General features: G+C 36.4%; 1 protein-coding gene across 2 annotated transcripts in view; it reads left to right on the forward strand.

Annotated features, from left to right (window-relative positions):
• The window catches only part of MAP7 (microtubule associated protein 7), a 331637-nt gene that overhangs the window by 237505 nt on the left and 68630 nt on the right, over window positions 1–25502 (forward strand). Inside the window, exons 5-8 of one of the 2 annotated variants that reach the window (XM_053710889.1) lie at window positions 4962–5079; window positions 17030–17116; window positions 19190–19300; window positions 23192–23305. In XM_053710889.1, coding sequence (XP_053566864.1) covers window positions 4962–5079; window positions 17030–17116; window positions 19190–19300; window positions 23192–23305 — 430 coding nt within the window. The remainder of the gene's footprint in view (window positions 1–4961; window positions 5080–17029; window positions 17117–19189; window positions 19301–23191; window positions 23306–25502) is intronic. The other variant, XM_053710890.1, reaches the window with a different exon arrangement.

Here is a 25502-nt window from a genome sequence, read left to right on the forward strand (position 1 = left end):
GATTAGCCACTGCTCCAAGGATTTTCACAAAGGTACTAGGGTCCCTTCTAGCGGTTCTAAGACCAAGGGGCATTGCAGTAGTACCTTACTTGGACGACATCCTGATTCAAGCGTCGTCCCTGTCAAAAGCAAAGGCTCATACGGACATCGTCCTAGCCTTTCTCAGATCTCACGGATGGAAGGTGAACAAAGAAAAAAGTTCTCTGTCCCCGTCAACAAGAGTTCCCTTCTTGGGAACAATAATAGATTCCTTAGAAATGAGGATTTTTCTGACAGAGGTCAGAAAATCAAAACTTCTAAGCTCTTGTCAAGTACTTCATTCTGTTCCTCGTCCTTCCATAGCGCAGTGCATGGAAGTAATAGGATTGATGGTTGCAACAATGGACATAGTTCCTTTTGCACGAATTCATCTAAGACCATTACAACTGTGCATGCTCAGACAGTGGAATGGGGATTATACAGACTTGTCTCCGACGATTCTAGTAGATCAAAAGACCAGAGATTCACTCCGTTGGTGGCTGACCCTGGACAATCTGTCACAGGGAATGAGCTTCCGCAGACCAGAGTGGGTCATTGTCACGACCGACGCCAGCCTGGTGGGCTGGGGCGCGGTCTGGGAATCCCTGAAAGCTCAGGGTCTATGGTCTCGGGAAGAGTCTCTTCTCCCGATAACCATTCTGGAACTGAGAGCGATATTCAATGCTCTCAGAGCTTGGCCTCAACTAGCAAAGGCCAAATTCATAAGGTTTCAGTCAGACAACATGACGACCGTTGCATATATCAATCATCAGGGGGGAACAAGGACTTCCCTGGCGATGAAAGAAGTGACCAAGATAATTCAATGGGCGGAGGATCACTCCTGCCACTTGTCTGCGATCCACATCCCAGGAGTGGAAAATTGGGAAGCGGATTTTCTGAGTCGTCAGACATTCCATCCGGGGGAGTGGGAACTCCATCCGGAAATCTTTGCCCAAATAACTCAATTATGGGGCATTCCAGACATGGATCTGATGGCGTCTCGTCAGAACTTCAAGGTTCCTTGCTACGGGTCCAGATCCAGGGATCCCAAGGCGACCCTAGTAGATGCACTAGTAGCACCTTGGACCTTCAACCTAGCTTATGTATTCCCACCGTTTCCTCTCATCCCCAGGCTGGTAGCCAGGATCAATCAGGAGAGGGCCTCGGTGATCTTGATAGCTCCTGCGTGGCCACACAGGACTTGGTATGCAGACCTGGTGAATATGTCATCGGCTCCACCATGGAAGCTACCTTTGAGACAGGACCTTCTTGTTCAGGGTCCATTCGAACATCCGAATCTGGTTTCCCTCCAACTGACGGCTTGGAGATTGAACGCTTGATTTTATCAAAGCGTGGGTTTTCAGATTCTGTAATAGATACTCTGATTCAGGCTAGAAAGCCTGTAACTAGAAAAATTTACCATAAAATATGGAAAAAATATATCTGTTGGTGTGAATCTAAAGGATTCCCATGGAACAAGATAAAAATTCCTAAGATTCTATCCTTTCTACAAGAAGGTTTGGAGAAAGGATTATCTGCAAGTTCTCTGAAGGGACAGATCTCTGCTTTATCTGTTTTACTTCACAAAAGACTGGCAGCTGTGCCAGATGTTCAAGCATTTGTTCAGGCTCTGGTTAGGATCAAGCCTGTTTACAGACCTTTGACTCCTCCCTGGAGTCTAAATCTAGTTCTTTCAGTTCTTCAAGGGGCTCCGTTTGAACCCTTACATTCCGTAGATATTAAGTTATTATCTTGGAAAGTTTTGTTTTTGGTTGCAATTTCTTCTGCTAGAAGAGTTTCAGAGTTATCTGCTCTGCAGTGTTCTCCGCCCTATCTGGTGTTCCATGCAGATAAGGTGGTTTTGCGTACTAAGCCTGGTTTTCTTCCGAAAGTTGTTTCCAACAAAAGTATTAACCAGGAGATAGTTGTACCTTCTTTGTGTCCGAATCCAGTTTCAAAGAAGGAACGTTTGTTACACAATTTGGACGTAGTCCGTGCTCTAAAATTCTATTTAGAGGCTACTAAAGATTTCAGACAAACATCTTCCTTGTTTGTTGTTTATTCTGGTAAAAGGAGAGGTCAAAAAGCGACTTCTACCTCTCTTTCCTTTTGGCTTAAAAGCATTATCCGATTGGCTTATGAGACTGCCGGACGGCAGCCTCCTGAAAGAATCACAGCTCACTCCACTAGGGCTGTGGCTTCTACATGGGCCTTCAAGAACGAGGCTTCTGTTGACCAGATATGTAAGGCAGCAACTTGGTCTTCACTGCACACTTTTGCCAAATTTTACAAATTTGATACTTTTGCTTCTTCAGAGGCTATTTTTGGGAGAAAGGTTTTGCAAGCCGTGGTGCCTTCCATTTAGGTGACCTGATTTGCTCCCTCCCTTCATCCGTGTCCTAAAGCTTTGGTATTGGTTCCCACAAGTAAGGATGACGCCGTGGACCGGACACACCAATGTTGGAGAAAACAGAATTTATGCTTACCTGATAAATTGCTTTCTCCAACGGTGTGTCCGGTCCACGGCCCGCCCTGGTTTTTTAATCAGGTCTGATGAATTATTTTCTCTAACTACAGTCACCACGGTATCATATGGTTTCTCCTATATATATTTCCTCCTGTCCGTCAGTCGAATGACTGGGGTGGGCGGAGCCTAGGAGGGATCATGTGACCAGCTTTGCTGGGACTCTTTGCCATTTCCTGTTGGGGAAGAGAATATCCCACAAGTAAGGATGACGCCGTGGACCGGACACACCGTTGGAGAAAGCAATTTATCAGGTAAGCATAAATTCTGTTTTTTATTGTGTTGATTATGCAGTTCTACTATATATAATGTTGTTTTAGTTGTCTAAAGGGACAGTCAACACCAGAATTTTTGTTGTTTAAAAAGGTAGATAATCCCTTTATTACCCATTCCCCAGTTTTGCATAACCAACACAGTTATAATAATACACGTTTTACATCTGTAATTACCTTATATCTATGCCTCGGCAAACTACCCCCTTATTTCAGTTCTTTTGACAGACTTGCATTTTCGCCAATCAGTGCTGACTCCTAGGTAACTTCACGTGCCTGAGCTCAATGTTATCTATATAACACACATTAACTAACACCCTATAGTGGTGAAAAACTGTCAAAATGCATTCAGATTAGATACAGCCTTCAAGGTCTAAGAGAAATTGGCATATGAGCCTAAATAAGGTTTAGCTTTCAACTAAGAATACCAAAAGAACAAAGCAAAATGAATGATAAAAGTAAATTGGAAATATTTTTAAAATTAAATGCCCTATTTGAATCATGAAAGTTTATTTTGGACTTGACTGTCCTTTAAATATTGGAAGGAGGGTTGACACAAATTATGTCTTCACAGAAGCAATACACACCACCTTTAGCTCTCTGAGCTTGAATACTGGTGCACAAGCCCTTACAGTATATGTGCGTATGCTGCAGAAAAACAGTAATCATTTATTCTTCCATTAGCAAAAATGTTTCTATAAATTGCAAAAATTACAAAATGAAATGCATTTAGGCACATTTCCGTTTTGAACGTTCTATCCCTTTGAATTACAGCAAAAGGGAATAAGATGAAGGCATATTGCAAAGTTGTTGCTTTTTTACTACACATAATTAAACCTTTTATAGTACAAACTCAAGGGCTTTAATGTCCCTTTAATGTTTTCTAAATTTTTGTTTTAATTTACTTCTATTGTCAAATTGGCTTCATTCTCTTGGATTTGTTGACAAGTACAGTAGGTGAGCTGATAGGGCCTCAGGAGGGTCCACATCTTTAGCAAGCTATGGCAGCAGTGTTTGCAACAATGTATAACATTGCTACAACATTGTTGAAAACACTGCTTCAATAGAGTGCTAAAGAAGCACGTTACTGAGCCTCTATCAGCCTACATAGTTTTACTATTCAACAAAGAATACCAAGCGAACACAGCAAATTTGTTAATAGAGATAACTTAGCGCATTTGGTTTTGTAAGACTTTCAATCTGATTTACAAAGTTTCATTTTTACTTTTCTCTCCGATTAATGTGTAGAGATTTATCCTGAGATTTCTTTATATACTTAAAGGGACAGTCTACACCAGAATATTTATTGTTTTAAAAGATAGATAATCCCTTTATTACCCATTCCCTAGTTTTGCACAACCAACACAGTTATATTAATACACTGTTTACCTCTGTGATTATCTTGTCTCTAAGCCTCTGCAAACTGCCCCCTTATTTCAGTTCTTTTGACAGACTTCCATTTTAGCCAATCAGTGCTGGCTCCTAGGAACTCCACGTGCATGAGTGCAGTGTTATCTATATGAAACACATGTACTTACACCCTCTAGTGCTGAAAAACTGTCATAATACCCTGAGCTAAGAGGCGGCCTTCACAGGCTTAGAAATTAGCATATGAACCTCCTAGATTTAGCTTTTAGCTAAGAATACCAAGAGAACAAAGCAAAATTGGTGATAGAAGTAAACTGGAAAATTGTTTAAAATGGCATGCCCTATCTGAATAATGAAAGTTTGTTTTGGACTAGACTGTCCCTTAAATGATTCTTGTAGTAAAAAGCAAATCTAGCGTAAAAAAATGTTTGCACACACATAAAATGACTGTCATTATAAAAATACAGATTACAAAATGTAGTAAATCCTATAGAATGGCTGCCATTTAACTATGAAAAAGCATCAGGAGATTTCAACAAATATTTATTTTATATAGGTGGCGAGAGTCCACAAACTTTTTACTGATGGGATATACATTCCTACCAGGAGGGGGCAAAGTTTCCCAAACCTCAAATGCCTATAAATAGACCTCCCACCTCACTCATACCTCAGTCCCATTTACTATCTTTTATTAAAAAAATATATATATACTGACTTATGATGGCAAATGTAATAAAGACTTTTTAAGACAGCCTGAACACTTGCCGTTTGTCTTAAAGGAACGCCATGAAGCCGTAGTAAGGAGAACAATCGAAAGAAGTCACAAACCAAAGCAGAAGAACAGCAGGTGGTCATGGGGAGGTGCACTGCAGAGTAGCACAACCATAAACAGCTCAGGTAAAATGATGGTACTTTGGTCTAATTGTCAAAGAGTGTTCATCTTTTTATATTGGTTAAATGACTTCTGTTTGTGCATTGTGTGCTGTATAACATTAACATTTATTTCTTTAAATGCTGAGAATCCTGGATTGGATGATTTTAACCCATTCAGCTGCTATAGATCAGGGTGAAAGTTTGTACTGTTTGTGTCCAAGACTCATCCCTCATGGAGTGAGGAGAATTTGTCACAAATTATGAGCTAGACAATATTCCAACTGTAAACTTAATAAGGGGGGGGGGGGGGGTAATAAATACAATTTTTAATAGACTTGAATGGAGTTTTTTGTTGTTGTGTTTGTGTTGTTTTAAAGTCTTTCTCTTCTGTCACCATCTTTTATTTACCACCACTTGAAGTATATGTCACTTAATATTGATCTATGTTTAATTAACAAATGGCACACTTTTACATTTATATTCATTTTTAATGTCCTTTAACTCTTCTGCCAACATTATGGGCGCGATTACATATGCCGGCATTGACAGTTTTTAGTCGGGTATTGCTATCACATATATGGCGCCGCATATAAATGCGTTGCGTATATTTCACCCGTCGCCCGCTAATTTTACTCCCATAAACTAACATAGAACCGCGTTGCAAGTTGGTATCACATATTGAGCGCAAGGACTTAAGCGGCAAAAATGGAGAACTTTTAATCCATTTTCACCTCGCCACACATAGGCAGGCGCAGCAAGCCTTGCGCTGAAAATTTGAGCACTGTAACTCCCTGGAAGTATTAACAAACATCTAATACATGGGCAGTATCTATCTACCTGTCAACCGCCATCCCCCACCGCAATAACTAATAAAATATATTAACTCCTAATCTGCCAACCTCCACATCGCAATATAGCTAATAAACCTATTAACCCCTAATCCGCCGTCCCCCACATCTCAATCTACCTATTAACCCCTAATCCACCAACCTCCACATCGCAATAAACCTAATTACACTATTAACCCCTAAACTGCCAACCCCCACATCGCAATAAACCTAATTAAGCTATTAACTCCTAAACCGCCAACCCCCTACAATGCAAATAACTAATTTAACTTTTGTAGGGCAATGCCCTAAGTTAAACAGCTCTTTTACATGTAAAAAATACTAAGGGGTTAATACTTTTATTATTAGTTGCTATGTGGGGTGATGGGGGATATCAGGGTTTTGACGTGTCGGGTTTATTTTTGGGAGGCGGGTTAGACTTTTACGAGATATTTGACTTTTTTTTTACATTTTCTTAGGCACCGGAAGTTTCTAAACTGCTGTAAGTTACTGGCGACTCCAGAAATGTGTATTTACTCACATTTCTGGACATTGCTAGTTTATCCGACTTATGGCAGTTTATGAACTGCCAGCAGGGTTTATGTAATTCCCCGATGTGCGATGGGAAATTATGGGCAACGCGGGTTTCAGCAATTACGCTGAAGCTTGTGCCGCAAATGTAATCTCGCCCTATACCTGCAATTACATGATATATTATAGCCTTTTATTAGCACTGTGCCAAAGCAACACTATAAACTGACTAGGTGTGGTAGCACCATTTTTCTAAGTCGTATTTAAAGTAATAGTCTAGTCAAAATTAAACTTTCATGATTCAGATGCCATTTTAAGCAACTTTCTAATCTACTTCTATTATCAATTTTTCTTCATTCTCTTGGTATCTTTATTTGAAAAAGCAAGAATGTAAGCATAGGAGCTGACACATTTTTGATTCAGTACCTATGTAGCACTTCCTGATTGGTGTCTAAATGTAGCCACCAATCAGCAAGCGCTACCCAGGAGCTGAAGCAAAAATGGGCCGGCTCCTAAGCTTAAATTCAAATAAATATAACAAGAACAAAGAAAATTTAATAATAAGAGTAAATTAGAAAGTTGCTTAAAATTGCATGCTCTATCTGAATCATGAAAGTTTCATTTTGACTAGACTGTCCCTTTAATGAATAAGGAACTAAAATGTACTATGATGATGATTATTATTATTATTACTACTACTACTACTACTATGATAATAATAATAATAATAAAGATATCATATCATGCCCTTGATCACTCTATCTAGATTTGCATGTACACAAATTCTGTAATATTATCATGAAATTACCAGTTTTATAAAAGTGGGTTTTCTTTTACTGTCTAATATTACCAAAATTACTTGTTTCATAACTATAGCAAGAAAAAGACCTTTTCAGTCATACTTATTGTGATAACACCCAAAACTGGAAATGAGCCATTTTGTTAACATCAAGCCAGTGCCTGCAAGTAGGTAGACGCTTAAGAAAAAATGTTGAACATGGAACCCCTTCAACTGTTGTTCACTTCCTTTCCCTTCAGCTTTTTGAAGTTTCTGCTTGAAAAATGCTGCTTTACTTAAAGCTCTGCTTCCTTTCTATTTTCGTGACTACTGAATAGAGTTTGTTGAGCTCATATACATAGCAATAAATTCTCCCTGTCCCACTTATGTGGACCACAAGGACTCCACAGTGATTTTTTCTTTCATGTAATTAACAAGAGTCCATGAGCTAGTGACGTATGGGATATACATTCCTACCAGGAGGGGCAAAGTTTCCCAAACCTTAAAATGCCTATAAATACACCCCTCACCACACCCACAAATCAGTTTTACAAACTTTGCCTCCAAGGGAGGTGGTGAAGTAAGTTTGTGCTAGATTCTACGTTGATATGCGCTCCGCAGCAAGTTGGAGCCTTGCACAGCGTGCAGTGAATGTCAGAGGGATGTGAAGAGAGTATTGCCTATTGAATGCAGTGATCTCCTTCTACGGGATCTATTTCATAAGGTTCTCTGTTATCGGTCGTAGAGATTCATCTCTTACCTCCCTTTTCAGATCGACGATATACTCTTATATTTACCATTTCCTCTACTGATTCTCGTTTCAGTACTGGTTTGGCTTTCTACAAACATGTAGATGAGTGTCCTGGGGTAAGTAAGTCTTATTTTCTGTGACACTCTAAGCTATGGTTGGGCACTTTATTTATAAAGTTCTAAATATATGTATTCAAACATTTATTTGCCTTGACTCAGAATGTTCAACTTTCCTTATTTCCAGACAGTCAGTTTCATATTTGGGATTATGCTTTAAATTATCATATTTTTTCTTACCTCAAAAATTTGACTTTTTTCCCTGTGGGCTGTTAGGCTCGCGGGGGCTGAAAATGCTTCATTTTATTGCGTCATTCTTGGCGCGGACTTTTTTGGCGCAAAAATTCTTTTCCGTTTCCGGCGTCATACGTGTCGCCGGAAGTTGCGTCATTTTTGACGTTATTTTGCGCCAAAAATGTCGGCGTTCCGGATGTGGCGTCATTTTTGGCGCCAAAAGCATTTAGGCGCCAAATAATGTGGGCGTCTTATTTGGCGCCAAAAAATATGGGCGTCGCTTTTGTCTCCACATTATTTCAGTCTCATTTTCATTTGCTTCTGGTTGCTAGAAGCTTGATGTTTGGCATTTTTTTCCCATTCCTGAAACTGTCTTATAAGGAATTTGATCTATTTTGCTTTATATGTTGTTTTTTCTCTTACATATTGCAAGATGTCTCACGTTGCATCTGAGCCAGAAGATACTACAGGAAAACCACTGCCTGCTGGATCTACCAAAGCTAAGTGTATCTGCTGTAAACTTTTGGTAGCTATTCCTCCAGCTGTTGTTTGTAATAATTGTCATGACAAACTTGTTAAAGCAGATAATATTTCCTTTAGTGATGTACCATTGCCTGTTGCAGTTCCCTCAACATCTAAGGTGCAGAATGTTCCTGATAACATAAGAGATTTTGTTTCTGAATCCATAAAGAAGGCTTTGTCTGTTATTTCTCCTTCTAGTAAACGTAAAAAGTCTTTTAAATCTTCTCTCTCTACAGATGAATTTTTAAATGAACACCATCATTCTGATTCTTTGGACTCTTCTGGTTCAGAGGATTCTATCTCAGAGATTGATGCTGATAAATCTTCATATTTATTTAAGATGGAATTTATTCGCTCTTTACTTAAAGAAGTACTAATTGCTTTAGAAATAGAGGATTCTAGTCCTCTTGATACTAATTCTATACGTTTGGATAAGGTTTTTAAAGCTCCTGCGGTTATTCCAGAAGTCTTTCCTGTTCCTAATGCTATTTCTGCAGTAATTTCTAAGGAATGGGATAAATTGGGTAATTCATTTACTCCTTCTAAACGTTTTAAGCAATTATATCCTGTTCCGCCTGACAGGTTAGAATTTTGGGACAAAATCCCTAAAGTTGATGGGGCTATTTCTACCCTTGCTAAACGTACTACCATTCCTACGTCAGATGGTACCTCGTTTAAGGATCCTTTAGATAGAAAAATTGAATCTTTTCTAAGAAAAGCTTATCTATGTTCAGGTAATCTTCTTAGACCTGCTATATCATTGGCTGATGTTGCTGCAGCTTCAACTTTTTGGTTGGAAACTCTAGCGCAACAAGTAACAAATCGTGATTCTCATGATATTATTATTCTTCTCCAGCATGCTAATAATTTCATCTGTGATGCCATTTTTGATATTATTAGAGTTGATGTTAGGTTTATGTCTCTGGCTATCTTAGCCAGAAGAGCTTTATGGCTTAAGACCTGGAATGCTGATATGGCTTCTAAATCAACTCTACTTTCCATTTCTTTCCAGGGAAACAAATTATTTGGTTCTCAGTTGGATTCTATTATTTCAACTGTTACTGGTGGGAAAGGAACTTTTTTACCACAGGATAAAAAGTCTAAAGGTAAAAACAGGGCTAACAATCGTTTTCGTTCCTTTCGTTTCAACAAAGAACAAAAGCCTGATCCTTCGTCCTCAGGAGCAGTTTCAGTTTGGAAACCATCTCCAGTCTGGAATAAATCCAAGCCTGCTAGAAAGGCAAAGCCTGCTTCTAAGTTCACATGAAGGTACGGCCCTCATTCCAGTTCAGCTGGTAGGGGGCAGGTTACGTTTTTTCAAAGAAATTTGGATCAATTCTGTTCACAATCTTTGGATTCAGAACATTGTTTCAGAAGGGTACAGAATTGGTTTCAAGATGAGACCTCCTGCAAAGAGATTTTTTCTTTCCCATGTCCCAGTAAATCCAGTGAAAGCTCAAGCATTTCTGAATTGTGTTTCAGATCTAGAGTTGGCTGGAGTAATTATGCCAGTTCCAGTTCCGGAACAGGGGATGGGGTTTTATTCAAATCTCTTCATTGTACCAAAGAAGGAGAATTCCTTCAGACCAGTTCTGGATCTAAAATTATTGAATCGTTATGTAAGGATACCAACGTTCAAGATGGTAACTGTAAGGACTATATTGCCTTTTGTTCAGCAAGGGAATTATATGTCCACAATAGATTTACAGGATGCATATCTGCATATTCCGATTCATCCAGATCATTATCAGTTCCTGAGATTCTCTTTTCTAGACAAGCATTACCAATTTGTGGCTCTACCGTTTGGCCTTGCTACAGCTCCAAGAATTTTCACAAAGATTCTCGGTGCCCTTCTGTCTGTAATCAGAGAACAGGGTATTGTGGTATTTCCTTATTTGGACGATATCTTGGTACTTGCTCAGTCTTTACATTTAGCAGAGTCTCATACGAATCGACTTGTGTTGTTTCTTCAAGATCATGGTTGGAGGATCAATTTACCAAAAAGTTCTTTGATTCCTCAAACAAGGGTAACCTTTCTGGGTTTCCAGATAGATTCAGTGTCCATGACTCTGTCTTTAACAGACAAGAGACGTCTAAAATTGATTACAGCCTGTCGAAACCTTCAGTCTCAATCATTCCCTTCGGTAGCCTTATGCATGGAAATTCTAGGTCTTATGACTGCTGCATCGGACGCGATCCCCTTTGCTCGTTTTCACATGCGACCTCTTCAGCTCTGTATGCTGAACCAATGGTGCAGGGATTACACGAAGATATATCAATTAATATCTTTAAAACCGATTGTTCGGCACTCTCTAACGTGGTGGACAGATCACCTTCGTTTAATTCAGGGGGCTTCTTTTGTTCTTCCGACCTGGACTGTAATTTCAACAGATGCAAGTCTCACAGGTTGGGGAGCTGTGTGGGGATCTCTGACGGCACAAGGAGTTTGGGAATCTCAGGAGGTGAGATTACCGATCAATATCTTGGAACTCCGTGCAGTTTTCAGAGCTCTTCAGTTTTGGCCTCTTCTGAAGAGAGAATCGTTCATTTGTTTTCAGACAGACAATGTCACAACTGTGGCATACATCAATCATCAAGGAGGGACTCACAGTCCTCTGGCTATGAAAGAAGTATCTCGAATTTTGGTTTGGGCAGAATCCAGCTCCTGTCTAATCTCTGCGGTTCATATCCCAGGTGTAGACAATTGGGAAGCGGATTATCTCAGTCGCCAAACGTTGCATCCGGGCGAATGGTCTCTTCACCCAGAGGTATTTCTTCAGATTGTTCAAATGTGGGGGCTCCCAGAGATAGATCTGATGGCCTCTCATCTAAACAAGAAACTTCCCAGGTATCTGTCCAGATCCCGGGATCCTCAGGCGGAGGCAGTGGATGCATTATCACTTCCTTGGAAGTATCATCCTGCCTATATCTTTCCGCCTCTAGTTCTTCTTCCAAGAGTAATCTCCAAGATTCTGAGGGAATGCTCGTTTGTTCTGCTAATAGCTCCGGCATGGCCTCACAGGTTTTGGTATGCGGATCTTGTCCGGATGGTATCTTGCCAACCATGGACTCTTCCGTTAAGACCAGACCTTCTGTCACAAGGTCCTTTTTTCCATCCGGATCTGAAATCCTTAAATTTAAAGGTATGGAGATTGAACGCTTGATTCTTGGTCATAGAGGTTTCTCTGACTCCGTGATTAATACTATGTTACAGGCTCGTAAATCTGTATCTCGAGAGATATATTATAGAGTCTGGAAGACTTATATTTCTTGGTGTCTTTCTCATCATTTTTCTTGGCATTCTTTTAGAATACCGAGAATTTTACAGTTTCTTCAGGATGGTTTAGATAAGGGTTTGTCCGCAAGTTCTTTGAAAGGACAAATCTCCGCTCTTTCTGTTTTTTTTCACAGAAAGATTGCTATTCTTCCTGATATTCATTGTTTTGTACAAGCTTTGGTTTGTATAAAACCTGTCATTAAGTCAATTTCTCCTCCTTGGAGTTTGAATTTGGTTCTGGGAGCTCTTCAAGCTCCTCCGTTTGAACCTATGCATTCATTGGACATTAAATTACTTTCTTGGAAAGTTTTGTTCCTTTTGGCCATCTCTTCTGCTAGAAGAGTTTCTGAATTATCTGCTCTTTCGTGTGAGTCTCCTTTTCTGATTTTTCATCAGGATAAGGCGGTGTTGCAAACTTCTTTTGAATTTTTACCTAAAGTTGTGAATTCCAACAACATTAGTAGAGAAATTGTGGTTCCTTCATTATGTCCTAATCCTAAGAATTCTAAGGAGAAATTATTGCATTCTTTGGATGTTGTTAGAGCTTTGAAATATTATGTTGAAGCTACGAAATCTTTCCGTAAGACTTCTAGTCTATTTGTTATCTTTTCCGGTTCTAGGAAATGTTGAGTCGGGTAAAATTCCGCCTCAGAGAATTACAGCTCATTCTACTAGGTCAGTATCTACTTCCTGGGCGTTTAGGAATGAAGCTTCGGTTGACCAGATCTGCAAAGCAGCAACTTGGTCCTCTTTGCATACTTTTACTAAATTCTACCATTTTGATGTGTTTTCTTCTTCTGAAGCAGTTTTTGGTAGAAAAGTTCTTCAGGCAGCGGTTTCAGTTTGAATCTTCTGCTTATGTTTTTTGTTAAACTTTATTTTGGGTGTGGATTATTTTCAGCAGGAATTGGCTGTCTTTATTTTATCCCTCCCTCTCTAGTGACTCTTGTGTGGAAAGATCCACATCTTGGGTAGTCATTATCCCATACGTCACTAGCTCATGGACTCTTGTTAATTACATGAAAGAAAACATAATTTATGTAAGAACTTACCTGATAAATTCATTTCTTTCATATTAACAAGAGTCCATGAGGCCCACCCTTTTTTTGTGGTGGTTATGATTTTTTTGTATAAAGCACAATTATTCCAATTCCTTATTTTATATTCTTCGCACTTTTTTTCTTATCACCCCACTTCTTGGCTATTCGTTAAACTGATTTGTGGGTGTGGTGAGGGGTGTATTTATAGGCATTTTAAGGTTTGGGAAACTTTGCCCCTCCTGGTAGGAATGTATATCCCATACGTCACTAGCTCATGGACTCTTGTTAATATGAAAGAAATGAATTTATCAGGTAAGTTCTTACATAAATTATGTTTTTTTAATCTAAGACCTATGTCTTCTTTCTGTTCTATGTGGTGAATTGCAATAGTAATTCCAGATAGAGACCTTTCCCACTTGCTCTTCACAAATATCTTGGGCTTTGGGTAAAAGGATTAGATAGTTATCCCTCACTGCCTATGAACTCTAGGTGTACCTAGCCCCAGATCCTCCAACTACAAGTTTAGTGGGCAGTTTCTCCCACAGACCTTTAGTGTAGTTGTTGGGTTCTTTTATAAGATTGGACAGCCAACACATACTTTATACAAGGATTCCCTTTTTTTTTTTTACTTCTCTCTTTTGTTTTTTCTTTCCTCACATCTTTTGATAAAATCATTCCTCCATTATCCTCTAACAGTATCTTTCAGCTCTATTTTTAGACTTTTTCCCACTATATCTTCACTCTTCTTCTGGACTTTCCCTACATCCCTAGCATGCCCTGGCACCATATCTTCTTTATACTGTTCACCTTAAAAAGTAACTTCTCATTCATTTAATCATCAGCAATCATATCTCTTCACATGGAAGTTTTCCTCTTAAACTCCTAATTCCCCCGAGCAGTTGTGTAAAGTGGCAACTAGGCCCTCTCTGCATACCTTTACAACAATTATTGTTTCAAAATTACCTCTACTGAGAGATTTTGTAGTTTGGACTTATATGCATTTTCTTTTCCTCTGAAGGATCTCTCCCTGTTTGTCACCATACCCCACTTTATGATGATTATTTGTACTGCCATTGTAAAAATTCCTAGGAATAAACCACTTCCTGCTTCATTCGTGGTTATGATAAATTTGACAGAAAACAGGATTTTTATACTTGTTTTTAAATCACTTTATTTACGTGACAGCATTTAATGACCTAGCCTTACTAATTTGCTGAGGATTTTTTTAGCTTTATTGAGGTTTGTCATTAAACAATTTTGAATAAATGGTAAAAAAAATTATAGTGGTGTGCTTTTTTTTTAAGATGGCTCCATCTTATTCCTTTTTTGTTTCTTCTCTCTCTCGTTGATTGGATAAATTATAAAATTGGAAGGAAGAGGGAGGGGAGTTATTGAAGTTCATTCTTTGTCCATATTGTGGCTTGATATTAACCCAAGCATAATAAATCATCACCTCCTCCATGTGCTGTCACTAGGAGCATAAAAAATAAATTTATTGGAAAGTATAAAAATCTATTGTAATCAATAAAAGAGTCCTACCATGCCAATTGAAAAGAAGTCTGTTTCTTAAAATATGACAAATTACAATATTAGTATTGCCATAAATTAATTAAAGAACAATAAAGATTTATTGAAGCCTTAATATATTGTATAATAGATGTGATTGAAATCTTTGACTGCAACTAATACCTAAAAAGGAGATGGCATGGTGGTCTAATTCACTGATGCACGACACCAAGTGTTTCACCATATCATTTTTTATGGTTTCTGATGGATATTAATTGCATATATACTTAATTAGTTTGATATATATATTCAGTTGATTAATTATTTAAAGGGACATGAAACCCAACATTTTATTTCATGATTTAGGTAGAACATACAATTTTAAACAACTTTCAAGTTTACTTCTATTATCAAATTTGCTTAATTCTCTTGGTATCATTTGTTGAAGGAGCAGCAATGCACTACTGGTTTCTAACTTAACACATGGGTGAGCCAATGACAATCGGGATATATATATCCACCAATCAGCAGCTAGAACCTAGGTTCTTTGCTACTCCTGAGCTTTAAAAGATAAACCTTTCAGCAATGGATAACAAAAGAAGGAAGCAAATTAAATAATAGAAGTAAATTGGAAAAGTTGTTTAATATTGTATGGTCTGTCTAAATCATGAATGTTTAATTATGACTTTACTGTCCCTTTAAGCTTGTGGTTAACATATTGATTGTAAGTACTATTAAAGGAACAGTAAACGCTTGCAGATAAGTTGTTTAGTTATGTGTAATGAAACAACTTTGCAATATAGTTTCATTAGTTATTTTGCCCCCTTTTCCTGTAATTTAGCTCTGAAAATTGAGCAATTTCTAATACTCAGAATTCGAAATGCCCCCTGATGATTTTCAAGGCAAACCTTGCTACATATATGTCCCTTTTTCTTGTTAATTGATCTTTTTATTTAACCAAACACCACAAATATTATTAGTGACTGTCGTCAACTTACATATATTACTTTTGTATGAGAAGTACAAAAATTGTATGTTAAATATTACTGTATATAGTGTGCTTCTTGTTGTCCTATACTACATCTGATATTCATTGTGCCCTACAAATGTCAGCATACCATGTATTTATTTATATATCTACTCTACATTGTTGTCTCATTGATGTCTCTCTTTGTTTCATACCCAGTACAACATCACAATGGTCAGTCAAACTCAGTGTGTTAAATTGACATTAACCCTTAAAGGACCACTTAATGTAGTAGAATTACATAATAAACAAGAGCATAATAAAAAGACAATGATTTAACACCTACTCTGAATTTCAAATAAGCAGTAGATTTTTTTCTGAAAAATTATTTTTTTCTCCCATTTGCCGCCGCCGCCCCCCCTTGTATCATGTGACAGACATCAGCCAATCACAGACTAGTATACGTTTGCCCTTTGAGCTTGTGCACATGCTCAGTAGGAACTTGTTCCCCAGAAATTGTGAATATAAAAAGTGAGCAAAATTTGATAATGGAAGTAAATTGGAAAGTATCTTAAAACTGCTGCTCTTTCTGAATTATATAAGTTTATTTTGACTTGAGTGTCCCTTTAAATAATTGCTATAAATAATTATGTATTCAAAGCAGAGAATAGAATGTAGATGCAATTTGTTTTACATATTATTGAAAAAAATAATATAAAGTAATGGCTGCAGACCTTGCTAACTATCCTCAGCAGGAGATATGAGATAAGAAGAACAGATAAGTTATGACATGGCGGCATCCATTGCCTTGTGGATACTCAGGGGAATTGTAAAGCTCATAGTTTCAGGGTTAAATTGTAGGAAATTGGGACATAATAAATATATATTTTTACTACACTAATTAGACCTTTTACATGACAATCACAATTTGTTTAGTGTCCCCTTAAAGGGACTCTGAACCCAAATTTTTTCTTTCGTTATTCAGATAGAGCATGACATTTTAAGCAACTTTCTAATTTACTCCTATTATCAATTTTTCTTCGTTCACGTGCTCTCTTTATTTGAAAAAGAAGGTATCTAAGCTTCTTTTTTTGTTCAGACTCTGGACAGCACTTTTTTATTGGTGGATGAATTTATCCACCAATCAGCAAGAGTAACCCAGGTTATTCACCAAAAATGGTCCGGCATCTAAACTTACATTCTTGCATTTCAAATAAAGATACCAAGAGAATAAAGAAAATTTGATAATAGGAGTAAATTAGAAAGTTGCTTAAAATTGCATGCTCTATCTGAATCACAAAAGAAAAAAATTTGAGTTCAGTGTCCCTTTAAGCTATTTAGACATCTATTGAGTTAATTGAGTAACGTACACCATAACTGTTAAGTAATTTAGCTCATGCGCCCATTATATGTTTCATGTCTTCTGTTTGCATGGCTGCTTGTTTACTTTTTAATTTACATCACCGCTGCATGTTTTGTTTCCAGGTTACTTTGTTGAATCACCTTTCACCACTATCGATATAGATGATCTGACACACAGTTTCCAAGCCAAGGGTGGTTTTAAGAGAAGGGGTACTTTATTCAATGTGCTGTGTTACTTCTCCCTTAAAAATCTAGAATGTTATTTCTTATAGATAGAAAAAAATACATCTTTTCTATAATCTTTTCCCTGCAAATAATATTTATTTCATGAGGAAACCATGTACAATTTCCTTTTACATTGTATGATGACAATGCATGGGAGTATGTTGTTACTTGTGGCATATTTTTCACCTTTAACAATGGATAACAATCCTTTAAGTTAAATATTACACTATATATGTTTTTAGTGTCTTTCATTTTGCATTTAGTGTTCCATAGTTTTATCCAGTTTTCAGACAATTTAATATGACAAAAGGTTAAAGGGACAGTCTACACCAGAATATTTATTGTTTTAAAAGAGAGATAATCCCTTTATTACCCATTCCCTAGTTTTGCATAAACAACAGTTATATTAATATACTTTTTACCTCTGTAATTATATTGTATCTAAGCCTCTGCAAACTGCCCCCTTATTTCAGTTCTTTTGACAGACTTGCATTTAAGTCAATCAGTGCGGGCTCCTAGGAACTCAATGTGCATGAGCACAGTGTTATCTATATGAAACACATGAACTAACACCCTCTAGTGGTGAAAAACTGTCAACATGCCCTGAGCTAAGAGGGGGCCTTTTAAGGGCTTTGAAATTAGCATACGAACCTCCTAGATTTAGCTTTCAACTAAGAATACCAAGAGAACAAATCAAAATTGGTTATAGAAGTAAATTGAACATTTTTAAATTACATGCCCTATCTGAATAATGAAAGTTTGTTTTGGACTAGACTGTCCCTTTAATACATGCAACTGAAGGATTTTTTTTAATATTTTTTTTTTTGTCATTGCTGTAAAAATGCCATTTTTATCTGAGGATATGTTCTAGAGTTTGAAATATTTAAATCTGGATGGATGTTCAGAAAGTTTTATATACGCATGGAATTCACAGAGAATGGATTTTGAAACGGAACTCAACAAGGTTTTTTTTTCTTTTTTAAATTCATGTCTTTAAAGTTACTAACATTTTCCCTCCCCCTGTATCATGTGACAGCTATCAACCAATCACACAATGCACATACATATGTACTGTACCACTGGAGCCTCAGAAAGTGTGTAAAATGAATGTGCACATTTTGATAATGGACGTATATTGAAATTATTTTTTTTATTCTGAATTATGAAAGTTTTTATTTTTGACTTTAGAGGCCCTTTAAATGTGTTGATTCTGTCTGCCAACTGCCACAATCATTTTTTTTTCCTTTGAGGGTCTTCTACACACAGCTCTGTAGCTTGGATACATAATGCACTGGAACACTAGATAAGTTAGGTTGTAGAAAAGGGGGAACCAGAGTTTGACTAGTTTTAACAATAAAGTGTATATGCCACCAGTAAGCACCTACTTCCCTATATTGTGACTAAAATTAGCTAGAGATTGATTGGTAAGTACAAATCTAAGTTTTATTTATTTATAAGATTGTTAAATAAACTGGAAAAAAAACATTTCCTGATGCAGAAATGAAATATTTGCAAAAAATTCTCATAGCTGGATCCCGTGGTCATAGATGACTAGCAGATATATCAGTAATAAAAATATTTCCTCTCCTTTGTATTGGTGCTGTAGATGTGAATGTGTTAGCAATTCTAGTTACAAATGATAGTTAATAGGATTGTGTCCATTACCCAAAGTATCATTCTTCTGCAATACCAGGTAGACTACAATGAGTTTAAGTATGTTGAACCACATGTTTGGATTCTACAAAGATAACAAATATAGATGCTTGGTGATGTTTCACCACAACTGAATCTACTTTTATTTGTGAAAATTATTTTATATATTTTAATCAAAGTAAATATGGCATGTGGCATATTTTCACTAAACTCAACAAAAATATTCAGACCATTAACACATGGCTAAAACATGCTAACTAAAGGCTAATCTGTGTAACCTGAAGTAATGGCTTCCTGGTGATAAATTGCAGAAGGCTTTGGTCTATTATCGGTGTGTTAGATGGTGAAAGATGGTTATACTAATATAAGCTTGCTGTCAATCTGCAATATCTTTGTTTGTTTTAGATCCAGACAGGCGGTCAGTTTCAACAATGAATCTATCGAAACATATCGATCCTGTTATTAGCAAGCGACTCTCCACTTCATCAGCAACATTACTTAATTCTCCAGACAGAGGTACAGTGTGTAAAAGGCTAAATCACATTCCAGTTGTTAAACTTGTTGTAACAATACATATCTCAAAGTCCTATGAAGATTATTGTTGTTTCGACCAGTTAAGTTTGCAACTAGAATGTTTACAAATGAGGGCCATTTACAGCCATTGATGATAAAATACTTTTTATAGAAATAATATTCTTAAAAGGACATAAAACAAGTTGGGATAGAGACAAAATATAATAATATGTACTTTAATTAATTTACCTGCAAATTTGTACTGCAGTGCCTCGTCATTAACCCTATTTCTTAAGTTTCTGAATTGTACATCTTTAACTCCCCCCACACATTTCCTTCTATGGCTGTATCTATATCTTTTGATCTTTTGGTAGAATGCATAATGTACAGACTATCTGCTGGAGCATGCCTAGAAGCAAATAAGCTGCTGTGAACTCAGTTGAAATACAATGCCTGTGTTTCTGATGATAAACTTTGATAAGGGGGGGGTGGATCAGACTACTCCAGACAGCATGGCTATGTACGTAATTGTGCTTATTTTTAAAAATTATTTTAAAATACTTGCCAGCTATTTTTAAACAATTTTTTAATGGCAAACTATGTTTACTTCATTAGCCATTTTAGGATATGCACAAATCTCAACATGTTTTATGGCACTTTATCATTTAAAATTTGGGTCCCCATATCAAAATATAAAAAAATCTGCAATATTTTTTAATTTATCAGAAAATGCCACCTGTGTATGGCTTTGTTCTTCAGTAAACATTGTGCTAATGATCATTACTTTCCAGGCATCCATATTGCTGTGAGGGGACAAAGTCCAGACTCAATCTTACAAAATGAAAAACAAACCATATTGTGTATGCAGAAAATAAATATGTTTGATTCTTTACATACAGAGTTATTCCTATATATTTGTGCATGTCTTCCAATTTTCATGCATGCGTTTAATGCTGTGCTAATTTGTTATGCTTTATATTTTATGATGCGTAATGTATCCTGAATTTCGAGCATGCTGTAACGTTTGATATGTCACTTACTGGACATTCTTTTCATTTTTGTTCATTCATTGTTTAGAAATGCTAAAGCTTCCAAAAACCTTCTTTTATCATTTTCCATACGTAGTGGTTTTTGAGAAAATGGGAAAGGCAGCACAAATAAATGTGTATGTTTGGCAAGATGGAAGATGGTACGAAGGCTGTACAATTGTGCAGCTAGGATGTATAATACTAATGGTATAAAATGTTACACTTAAAGTAAAGGTAAAGTTTCGTGCCTATGAAAAGCCCTATTGATTGTTCAATATCATTACAATGCAGTCGCTAACTTTTTTTCCCTGTTCAAACTATAGTTTTGAAGATATATCATTTTTATTTTCCCTACCGTTTCCTTGCAGACTCCTCCCAGCTGCAACTTCCGCGTTTGTGTGTTTCATCATAGAGAGCCCGCTCTCTATGTCGGCTAAATTGCACGTGCACGGTTACATTTTCATCTGCGTATGCGCAACTTTCTGCCGATACATAGGGCAAGATTTATCAAAGTGAGAATAAGAATATTCTCACATTTGTCGTCAAAAAAAACCTCACAAATGATATCACCATATTTATGAAAGGTTATGCGCCAATAAAGTCGCAACTTTTCATATGTGCGAACAAATTGACTCATAACATTCGCAAGTCTTAAGTATATGCGAATAAGTTGTCTGGAAATGCCTAATTCTTGTATTAATCTCTATTGGCATTTTAAAATGCCCGTATATATTCGCAGTTCTCATATATTTATGAAAAGTGGTGCATGTAATATTCACTGCTTTTAATCTCGCCAATTTGTAGGTTGCGAGGAGTGAAAAATAAAGAGCAATATTGTTGTTTGTCTGGAGGGAAAATGGAAATATGTCTTTTACTTGCTTTATCTAGGGTTAGAAATTGCCCACAACAAGGCGCAGATCCTGAATAATAATAAATATATTATAAAAAAGTAAAATAATTTAAGTGCAATTGAAATGAGTGTATTAAAAAGAACGAAGATGAGCTCCAAAAAACGGGCAACCTTCCTTAATGAAAGAGAGCCAAAGAAGGGGCAAAATAAAACTAACTTTAATATATAAGAAATAGCATTCTTTTAAACAATCACTTGATTAAAACAATAAACCATTTATTGGTGTCTAAAATTAAGATTGATAAATAAAGTGAAAATTACATTTTCGCAAGAAAACTAGGATCAGCCATTCGCTTGACATCGCAAAAAAGTTTTGCCCCAAAAATGTCTCTAGAATTTTGATAAATACTGGCGACATTTTTGAATTCACACATTGCGAACTATTGCGAAAATAATCGCGACTTTTTAGGCGCATTTTTTCGGGGCTTGATAAATTTTGCCCATAGTATCCAATGATGCGAAGTATTCATTGTGTACTATAGTGTCAGAGATTGCAGACGTAGAAATTTTAAAATACAAAGAGTATTCAAGTGCTTCTACTCACTTGAACCGCGATCGATCTGTAAGCTGCTGTTTCCTGCTGAATTAGAGGATAAGTCGCACGGAGCATGCGCGTCTCACGAACAAGCACGGTGAGTAGGGAAAACGATACCAGTCGGACGCATGCGCTCAGTGCTCGTGTGAAGTAGTAGTGGATGGGCTGACCACCCCGGGGGGAAAACGATGATTGGAGGACACTGTATATGTTGAGCGTCAATCAATTATTGCAATATGTCGGGCGGAGTAGAAATTGTTGTCGGCTGCTACTTATAAGGTAGTAATCTAAGTTATATAAAAAGATATATGAAAAACGATGAATGAAACTTGGGCTAATTTTAGATATACTTTAAGAGGTCGTTAACGAGTGTGGTTAACTTTACCTTGCCTTTAATAGGGTATTAACTAGTGACAAATCTCAGTAATGTCAAAACTACATTGTAGTTTTAATATTTTAAAGAAAAATATATATATATATTACAACTATATAGAGAAAAAACATGTTTTACACACAAAAATTAAAAAAAGTTTTTTCTTTTTTGCTGTATATATTTGCAATGTGCTTAATACATTATTTAGAACATGGAGTATGCAGCACCAGTTTCCCTCAATTTGACAACATTTATTCATCCTTATTAAACATTGATGATATTTTTTTATTGATGTTGAGAGCCCCACAGATGTGTGAAAGACCAAATCTTATTCCAAATATTAAACAACACTGCAGGGTAAAAAAGAATATAAAAAGTATACACAGTATGGTTACAAGACAGCGCTACTAAGTTAATTCAGCCTCCTACTGACTTACAAAGCAACTCGGTGTAAAATAAATTATCTGTTTGAATGAGAGGGCAGAAATTGGAGCAAACACTGTAGGTAAGTCAGTATTTTAAAGTTTTTTTACAAAAACATAATTTTCTTTTTTTTATTCATAGCGACACATTAAAGATTAGCATTAATGCACCACTTAAATATTCTTTTAAATTCTGATTAATCAGGCGCGTGCATCTTGTTAGTACTAGTTTGTTCCCTCGTGAATAGAAGACAACCAGATACCAACTCAACAAATTCATCTCATATCTTTCATATTAGTACATTTAAGCAGTATTGCTTTAAGAAGAAAAATAATAAAAGATTAATATGCCCTATGAAGGAAGCATATGTTACTTGCAAATTGTTTCAAATCCCTGTACAATTACTTAATTTTTCAATTGATTTTTCTATCTTTTGCAGCAACTCATAATTATTTGCATTGATCCAGCATTTATTTGTTTAAAGGTTAAGATTGTCTCTGAGTGTAGAACAATATAACTGAGTTTCTAGAGACCCCGCATGTGCTGTAATGTGAATATTTTGTGGACATCATTAAAGAAGTACTTAAACTGCTTATGTCTAAATCTGCTTTATGGTATCATGTAGGTCGCCGACCGCCACTCAGTCCATGGGAGAGCAGTGTTGTTAGCCGCTTACTGACGCCCACTCACTCGTATCTGGCCAGGAGTAAAAGTACCGCTGCCCTATCAGGGGATGCAGGTATATTTGCAAGAGTAATGATACTGTTTATAGCTAATTCAAATAATATATTATATCTTTAGATACAAACTATATGTGTTCATTACACTTTTTTTTTTTTTTAAGTTTTCTTTCTAGTCCGATATATGTTTGAATACATCTTTCGGCATATCTCTTCTAGAGGCTAATTTCATCTCTCTGAGTTTAAGATGTAAAGGAAACATTGTGCTTCCATTCTTCAAAAAATTATCCTGGATTCTTAAATGATTTTATATCATAAAATGATGTTGATAACACTTAGGTCCAGACTTGTGTATTGGGAAATATGTTACTGACATGTCAGATAATTTCTTATTTTTTTTAAATTTTTATTGAATTATATTTATCTGTATTTTGTACAAGATTTTGAAAATAAAATAAGAAACAAATTGTTGTTGTGCTTTGAAAGCTTGCAAAAAAAAAAAACCCTTTTCGTTAGCCAATAAAGGTATATCACTTATACAATTTGTTTGTTAATTTATTTTTCATTGCTAACACAGTACCAAGAAAGCAATTATTTTGTGGTACAAGATTTTAAAACCTTTTTTTTTTTTTTTTTTTTTTTTTACCTGATGTGTTTTTTACTCAGATATGTAAATGCTCAAACTATTTCAAAGTACTAGTCAAAAGTGGCATTTTTACAGATAAGGTTAGGCAAATTACCTTCTGGAAACGGACTCTAAAAGCAGCCATTTTGTTTAATTAGGCCACACTCCTATGGGAGCCAAGGCAGCTTATTAAAAGGACATTAAACACTCAAGATATTAATTTAAATTGTTTAATTGCATGTAGTAAAACAACTTTGCAATATACTTTCATTATTTATTTTGTTCTCCTTTCCTGTAATTTAATTCTGAATATTGTGGGCTTTCCAGTTCATGCTAAACATGGAAGTGCAGACACAGCTATATTCCGTACAGTCATTGGTTGCACACTCTAGCAAGCCATTTATAGCCATTCCTAATTGGCCTCAGCAGAATAGGTAACCTAAGTTACACTATGGTGGCACCCAATGCTTTATGGACATTAACATTTTTTAATGTATAAACAACTAATATCATTTTTAATCATTCATTCTCAGGCTAAACTTTGCTCTGACTACATCATTAAAACAATGATTTATTTAGTGTTTAATGTCCCTTTAACTGCAAAAGGAGTTAGCTGCACTGTCTGTGTTCCCAGCAGGGCAATTTCTGAGCAGTGTAAATGTTTTATTGACCATTGCTAATCTGAGAACTGTAAAGGTCACAGACAAACTCTTTTGCAGTAATGGTTTATAATATAGTTGTTTTTTTTTGTATTTAAGGGTGTATTCAGGTTTTATGCTGACTTAGGCCTGGTCTTATCTCACATTCTCACCTCACCCCCTTATTTTCCCCTGTTATTGGTGCTGTTTTTTCTCTCACCCTCACTTCTGACCATAAAACAAGAAACCAGAAGGGATTATTTTCATGCACAGTGACAATAGATGGCTACATTTTATCTGTTTCATATTTACATCTGCTGCCCTGGGTCCACAGATACATGCAGAAGACGGTACTGATTTGCAGTGTCACTCTTTATTATACGAGAACATCAAGTGTATGTATAAATTATGAGGGAATTCGGACAATCCAGTACATTAAAAGGATGTTCCAGTGCAAAAGTGAGATGCGCTAAATCTTTCAGTAAAGTCCCATTTGACAGCTACATGGCTGCTCCTGCACACTTCTTGTGAGCGGAAATATTTATAGCTCCCAAGCGGGTCTTTTACTGCAGTACAATGTCCCTTTAATTCAAAAGCTCTATACAATTACAGTGCCATTGTTGTAGCAACTCAATTGTCAAGTGTCAACAGCCATACATTATATTGGGTGACATTTTATTCTTTTTATTTTAAAAGCTTTTTCACACAAGTCCCTATATACAAGTCTGGTGCTTGGAAGAAAACAAATTTACCCCTATGTTTCATATACAGAATGCAAGGAATATATGCAGTTCTATTTTTAAATCGTAGCATTGTCATTTTATTTATTTAAATATATTTTGCTCAAACTTATTTGTTTTTAAAATATTAGATTAATGAATATCTAAAAAAAAACATTGCTTACTGAGATAGCTGTATATTGTGCATAAGGAATGCCTCTGTCTGCCTTTGCTTTGCATTCACTTTGCTCGGTGTGGTGATTTGGGTTTCTGT

Source organism: Bombina bombina, chromosome 4 (assembly GCF_027579735.1).
Source record: "Bombina bombina isolate aBomBom1 chromosome 4, aBomBom1.pri, whole genome shotgun sequence".
In the NCBI taxonomy this organism is placed as follows: domain Eukaryota; kingdom Metazoa; phylum Chordata; class Amphibia; order Anura; family Bombinatoridae; genus Bombina; species Bombina bombina.